The sequence below is a fragment of the Gossypium raimondii genome, chromosome 10, assembly GCF_025698545.1.
Source record: "Gossypium raimondii isolate GPD5lz chromosome 10, ASM2569854v1, whole genome shotgun sequence".
Lineage (NCBI taxonomy): Eukaryota > Viridiplantae > Streptophyta > Magnoliopsida > Malvales > Malvaceae > Gossypium > Gossypium raimondii.
Genome location: NC_068574.1, coordinates 23,447,950 through 23,455,090, shown reverse-complemented (window position 1 = coordinate 23,455,090; position 7,141 = coordinate 23,447,950). Strand labels below are relative to the sequence as shown.

General features: G+C 33.3%; 1 protein-coding gene across 5 annotated transcripts; it reads left to right on the top strand.

Annotated features, from left to right (window-relative positions):
* Positions 1-207: 207 nt before the first annotated feature.
* Positions 208-3,777, top strand: LOC105778433 (mRNA cap guanine-N7 methyltransferase 2). Of its 5 annotated transcripts, none has more exons than XR_008189630.1 (6): positions 208-751; positions 959-1,023; positions 1,134-1,229; positions 2,138-2,253; positions 2,693-2,784; positions 3,346-3,777. XR_008189630.1 is itself a non-coding variant. In XM_052621571.1 (6 exons), exons 4-6 carry the CDS (start codon positions 2,169-2,171, stop codon positions 3,460-3,462), a joined length of 294 nt encoding a protein of 97 aa, XP_052477531.1. In that variant the 5' UTR covers positions 208-751; positions 959-1,023; positions 1,134-1,201; positions 2,138-2,168; the 3' UTR covers positions 3,463-3,777. The 5 variants fall into 5 exon arrangements, 3 of the variants coding, with proteins under 3 accessions (XP_052477531.1, XP_052477530.1, XP_052477532.1); XM_052621571.1 differs by having other exon boundaries at positions 1,134-1,201; XR_001128727.2 differs by lacking the exon at positions 1,134-1,229 and having other exon boundaries at positions 3,330-3,777.
* Positions 3,778-7,141: the final 3,364 nt, after the last annotated feature.

The window sequence follows — 7,141 nt, the reverse complement described above, 5'->3', positions numbered from 1 at the left end:
AAAAACGCCGCAAAAGGTAAGCAATAGAGGCGTTTGGACAAAAAACGCTGCAAATATATATTAAATTTTTTCAAACTAAAAAATTTAATTTTTAGTGACGTTTTTATAAAAACACCGTAAAAAATAATCAATAACAGCGTTTTTATAATAAACACCGCAAAAAATTATTTTATTTTAAAAAATATCCCGCCATTTTATCCCCTAATTTTCTCCCTGAAACCCTAACTTTGCAAACAGGCCGTCTCTCTCGCTTTCTCTCTCTCCCTCCCTCCCTGCGACATTATAACAAAAATCCCCCAAAAAAATTTAACAAGAAGAGATTATATTCAAAAAGAAAAAAAAGAAGAGGAAAATGGAGGCAGATCCAGATTAGGGTTTAGCATTGGCGAAGTCGGAAGTAAAGTTGTCAATCTCTGTAATAAAAAAATCGCTTTATTATTATTATTATTTTAGTGTAAAGTTTGTGAGAATCGGAAGGTATGAGGAGAGCTACAGATCCAGGAAGGAAGAACTTGAGCAGGCAATACCAATTATCTTTCTATTCCCTCTCTGTATTTTCTTTTTAGTTTGAGTTTCTGTTGTGCAAATCCAGCATCAGGAGCTTCTGAAGCAAGCGGTTCAATCATTGAAGAATAGGGATGGTCCGCTTTTAAAATTAAAAAAGATAACGGAATGCATGATTATTTTCGCAACACTTATGAACCCAGGTACTCTTGAAAGAAAGCTGAGGCCCTGTTTAAGAGCCAACAAGGTAAGAATTTTGAGCGGCAGAATCATTGAATAGAACTTGTTTCTGAAATAATGTAGCTTTCCCTCCTTTGTCTGCCTTCTTACTGCTTGTGTGTGTGCGCGCCAGTCACTTAATTGCATTATGAGTTTTTATTCATTCTTCCATGCAAAGTTTCTGTTAATTGGCTTGACTCTCAATAGTAATTTTCCTATCTTTTATTTTTTGCAGAAAGATGTTTTGGCAGGTTCTTCTCTAGATTTGGAAGAAATGTGCTGCAAGTATCTGGCGAAGAGGTAGGATGAGATTTTTTTATATGTGCTTTTCCATGTATTTGGAAGGTCTATACTAAATACTCATGTTCTAAAATATGTTGAACATGGGTGTTGGACATGGGTACTTCAAGAAAATGAAGAATCGAAGCAATGAAACTTCAATAAAGTGTTGCGAGCCTCTTTTTTTCTCCTATGCTGCGTGAGTTTTAGTGTTCGGCTTTCTTGTGGTAATATCTTGTGTGTTTAAATTAATTTATATTTATATAAAATTTTGATATGTTAAATTGAAGCAAATCATTGCACTCTACACTATCAATAAGCAATTCAACCACACGACATTGGTATGTGGCTCTTCACACTAGTTTAGTGATAATAACATTGGCGTGGATTTAAATTTATTAGCTTAATTTAGATTTAAAATTTAATCTTTATGTTTGTAACTCATTTTATGATGATTATAATGTAGTTGCTTGCACTCAAAATTTATCATTTTATGCATATATATAAATATTTAATTTTCTCTTATTTAATAACTAAATTTTATTACTCATGTATCAATATATATAATTTTCCCAAAAATATTATTTAAATTTAAGATTTATATGAAACCGCTATCTGAAGTCCGACCTACGAGGGCCTTGCATGTTCTTTCTAAATTAACCTTGTGTTGGAACTTTCTCATATTACCCTTCATTTGAATTTTGCTTATTTAATTTGAAATTGTTGTTTTCCTCTATCTTGAAGTGACGAACGCCATTAAATTTATGTGTTTCATGATTTCATTGACAAAACTATGGAGCTTTTCCTTTAATAGAAACACCCAAGTTTGTTCACTGTATCCTTTCCTTTCTTTGAATAAATAACTATCTATTGTCAAATTTTGTTAGTCTTGAAATGATCCTTGTATGGCAGTGTCTTAGATTCTTATGATTGTTGCTGACTTCTTGAACTCATATCCATCATGCAATATTTTTCTTATTTCATGTTGAAGGCAGGCTTTGTAATTTATGATTTGAGGTAAACACTGCCCAGCATGAAGTTAGTCATAGGTTCTGCTTTGTAATTATACAATAAATTTAGGCTAAAACCAAACTAATTATATTGACATTGATTTTCTTGTCTCGTTTTTAACCAGGCAAGACAATCCATTTGACTGAAGTGGGTACATGAAGGTCTGCGACTTGTATTGCGGCAGCGGAGCTGATGCAGAGAAATGGGATGGAGCTCAAATCAGTCATTATGTTGGAATTGGTATGGAATTTATTTATTAAGTAAATTTCAAGTACATGCAACATTGTAGTAAACACAAGTACCCATTTAAGCGTAACATTTTTTATTATTAATTTAGGGTTCTTTTGGTTTGGTTGGTTGGTAGTTTTTCTATTTTATTTTTGCTTTTTCTAATGTAAAGTGGAAGTGCCGACTGTTCAATATATAGGTTCATAGTTCTCAACTTGTGGTTAAGTTTATGTGTGCATTGATGGTTAATGATAATTGTTAAAATGGGTTTGAATTGCTTATTTTGATGATGAAATCATTAATGTGATGAGTGACTTTCTTGTCCCTAGTAAGTCATTGGTAATCTTGCACTGGAAATTGAAACCAAGGGTTAAGGTCATGATAGGTTCATTATCATTCTTGTGATTATATGTGACTGACAGTAAATGTTAAAAATGGATGTTAATTGCAGATGTGTCCTCTAGGATAAATGAAGTGAGGGAAGCATGGGAGAGTCAGCGTAAAAGCTTCACTTCTGAGTTCTTTAAGGCTGATCCTTGCACCGTGAGCTTCTTTTACTACACCCCATTTGGTCAATATGCTGATGTCTTTCCATGTGTGTATGAACATGTAGATGTGGAGCTATGCTTTCTTTTTCTTTAGAATCTGGATCTGGATGAAATTTCTTTGATTTTCTTTGAGGTCTATTTAAGAATGTATACTTATTCTTGCCTTTTTTTTCCCCTCTTCACCCTAAGTGTCTGTTTCAGTAATATTAGTAAGAATTTTGCTGAGGATGCATTCTTCCTCATCTTATAGCACAAGTATATGCATTTTGTCGGTAAAGATGGAAATGGTTTTTTTTTTGTAGTTTATAGTAGAGGACTTGATCCATTCATTACTTTGTGGTAAATGTTGAAACCATTTTGATTTATGTTTTTGATCTTTGAATGATGTTATCAGTGCCGTATACGGAGTTAGTGTTTATTTTTTTATTCTGGATGGCATAAAAATGTTCTCTAAGTTATTTATTTGTGAAAAGAGAGAAAAATATTCTGGTAAAAGTGGCAGTTCTATTTAATGCTTTTCTCTTCTCCTGCCCTTGACAGCACATTCATTTGACAGGATAATTTGGAAGCCCTGTTGCAAGAGAAGGACATTCAGGCTGATCTTGTCTGTTGCTTGCAGCATTTGCAAGTATTTTGTGTATTGGGTTTTGATTCGTCATGTGAACAAATATGATGAATCTGAAGTGCATTTCTATTCTTCTATTTGCAGTTAAGATTTCAAACTAAAGACAAAGCAAGGAGACTTCTAAGTAATATGTCATTTTTGTTGAAACCAAGGGGTTATTTTTTTGGTATTACTCCTGAAAAGGTGATTGGAAAAAACCATTGTTTCTGGATTTGTGTATTTTCCATTTTTTTTCCTTCTGGTTGCTGCTGCACCTGTTTCTGGGAGGTGATTGTGTAAACATTTTAGTGTGCTTTAGTTATTGTAAGAATATTTTTAACATTGTTAATTTTAATATTATTGTAAGAATATTTTGAATTATAATTCGGTTATCAATTTATATCATATATATATATCTTTCATTGAATTTGAAGTATCATTTAAATTTTCCGTTTTTGGTTGGATTTTATGTTACAAGAAGGATTGTATATAGATGAAAATCGGATATTATAAATTTGCGAAAATTAGTGGCGTTTTTTTATAAACGCCGCTAAAGAACCGTACTTTTAGCGACGTTTGTGATAAAAGCACCGCTAAAAATCATGTTCTTTAGCAGCGTTTGTTGGTAAAGCACCGCTAAAGGTCATGTTCTTTAGCGGCATTTTTTGGTAAAGCGCCGCTAAAGGTCATGTTCTTTAGCGGCGTTTGTGGGTAAAGCGCCGCTAAAGATCATGTTCTTTAGCAACGTTTCTTTACATAAACGCCGCAAAAGTTAGCAACGTTGTCAATAGTAGCATTTTTTGCGGCGCTAGTGAAAGCGCCGCTAAAAGCCTGTTTTGGTGTAGTGTCTTATATCACATCCCCACACTCATTCACTAAAACCAATTCATCAGCATCAAAATTAATGTTCCTCATCATAATGTTTCCTACGAAAGAAAATACTCAGTTCTAAGGTAACGAGACTAATAGTTGAAATGTAAACAATTACCAAATCAGTGTTAAAATTTTTGGAGGGAAAGATTTATTTGTGTTTGTGTTTGAGAGAGACAGTGTAATAGTTTTAAGGTGTGTTTGAGTTCACAGTGATGCGGTGGCGCTCGAAGACCTACACATTTCATCTATCATGTAGGGATAGAACTATCACCTTAGAAGCTCATCGTATTGCAACTTGGGCTCCCAATTTACGGTGGTTATACAATCATAGGTTCAAGTATAATTAGAGCTCCCAACTGACGACAGTTATGCAGTCATGGGTTGAAGTATAACTCGAGCCCCCAATTGGCGGTGGTTATGTAGTCACGGGTTCGCGTTACATACCATTGGAAGAGGATGTTTATAAACCCTATACATAAGTTTGAAATCATAATCATAGGGAAAAATAAATATGTTTTCCAATATAATCAACTTATTCTTTTTCTCCATCTCCACCAAAGGTATTATATTTAACCTAATTGTTCATAACCTGTAATAGAGTTGGGGGCAAGAAGACTTTTAGGGAGAGGTGTCACACCCCAAAATTGGGCTTAGAAGTTTTGAGGGTAATTTTGGAATAATAGCTCAAAATGTGTTCGAAAATTTGAAGCATGGTAAATAAAAAATGTATTCGTCTATGACTTTTGAAAACTAAATCAATTTGTGAAAATAGTGTGAAAAATACTTTTAATTTTAAAAAGATTACTTTTTTAAAAGTGTTTAATTTAAGAGTAGTTTTAAAGCAATTATACCAAGTTTCAAATTCAGACCATTTATCCCCCTTTCACCCTACTTTTGATGTGAAAAAAGAAGAAGAGCACACATCTCCCCTTTTCTATGTGTTGTCCATTAGAGAGAAAACCCCCTAAACTTCATCCTTCAATTTTTGGTCTTCTTTACTCCAACCTCTTGATTTCTACCATCTTCTTAGCATTAAAACCTCCCTAGAATTTCAAGAATAGCATAAAAAACACCATTAATTTTACCATTGTTCAACTTGTGGGTTTTTCAAATTTTCAATCAAATGCTCGTTTTTCTCTCAACGAAGGTAATGTTTTGTTTTCCTAATAGTTTTTTTTATGAACTCTAGCTATTTTAATCGAGTTTTTATCCATTTAACTAAAAGTTTTGTGTAAATGTTGAAATTTGGGTCGTTAATAGTGAAATTTAGGATTTTGAATGAAAATGATGTTTCAAAGTGTTTTTCAACTTGTTTTGATATGATTAGAAGGTTTCTAAACTCTCCTTAAAGTTTCGTTAAAAGATTTTAAGTTTTTGTTAAGTTTTCATGAAAAATGGCTATTGTACATCGAAATTTTGGAACAAAGTTTTTGTGTAGTTTGAAAGTTGAGAATCATTTTTAGGTATGTAATTAGATGATTAGAATCAATTTTATATGATGGGAACGAGTAAGAGTTGAGATTTTTGCATTTCGGCTAAGCTAGTTGAAATTTCAGTTTCAAGAGGATTTAGCTTAAGCCTGCATTTTTTGTTGCTTTAGGTGAGTTTGTGGTTGAATATTAATTATGTTTGTTGTGTGGTTAATTTTGTTGAAGATTTGGAACCGTTGGAGCCTTCGGCAAGCAAGGCAAAAGGAAAGGAAAAGTTAATTAGGCTTACGAATGGTGAGTGTTTGGAATCGTTGCTAGTAAACACGATTCATAGTGTTAGTTGGGAGCTTAGGTGTAGCCTAAATCCCTACTCTAAGTTTCGAGTGTAAGCTTTCTTATACCCCTCGTTTAATTTGCAAAATAAGTGATTATGTAATGTTAATTGAGTACTAAGTTGTGCAAATGTGACATGTGATATATGTCTGTGATGGCTATTATGAATGTGTTAATTGTGGGTATGCTATATAGGTCGAATGATAGTGATGATAATGTGAATATCCAATGAAAGTGTGCAGAAAATGTTAAGTAAAAATGTGTATATAATTGTGAATATTTTGGCCTTGTGATATTTGAGACCGTTGGATATAGTTGGCATGCCATAGGATTATGTGAGCACTCACCCTTGTGTTGTGTTTTTTGGGGGTATTAAAGCCTAGGAAAATTTTGGAGAGATAAGGGAATGTGAGCTTAGCTCCACTCACCGGGATATGTTGCTGTATTAGAGAGTGTTAACTAAATGCTACGCTTTTGGGATATGTTCGACTCATCAAGTCAATGGTGTGTTGTAGATTCGATGTGTGGTGGTAAATCTCACTTTTATCTTTCATAGCTCAAGTTCCAATTTATCATTAACTGTGATATTATAAAATGTGATGTACACTTGAATATGTGATGGAAAGGCTAGATGAGTTAATAGATATTGTATGAGCATTTCAGTAAATCATTATAGTAAATTATGTAAGAAATTATCCTTTGGCCATTTTCTTTTAATGCATGACATCATGTTTATTTGGTGGTTTTCTAATCATTCACTGAGCTTGTTTAAGCTCACTCGCTCTTTCTAAACCTTGCAAACGGTTAGCATTGCGGTGTGAACGGTGCGGAATTCCAAAGAAGTGATCCAAGTTACGCTTTAGTTTTTGAGTAGGTGAAACTCATATTATTCTTTGAACCGTGGGAATAAGGCAATGTGGTAGTCATTTTTGGTTGATTATTATTCTGTCTTAAATGGTTTTTACGATTTTAGACTCTTAAGAATTGATGGATGTTTGATATTATGTTATTGGTTTGTCTTGGCTTGAATTATTGTTATTTCTATGAATTGCAAATATGGACATTTTGATGTTGAATACTGAATTTATGGATGCATGTTGAAGTGATATGTG

What these genes read in the sequence shown, in the direction of transcription:
- LOC105778433 (XM_052621571.1), top strand. Translation starts at nt 2,169, where the DNA reads ATGAAGGTCTGCGACTTGTATTGCGGCAGCGGAGCTGATGCAGAGAAA. An exon ending in CAGTCATTATGTTGGAATTG is followed by an intron (nt 2,254 to 2,692) that starts GTATGGAATTTA and finishes TGTTAATTGCAG; the next exon opens with ATGTGTCCTCTAGGATAAAT. An exon ending in TTAAGGCTGATCCTTGCACC is followed by an intron (nt 2,785 to 3,345) that starts GTGAGCTTCTTT and finishes TTCATTTGACAG; the next exon opens with GATAATTTGGAAGCCCTGTT.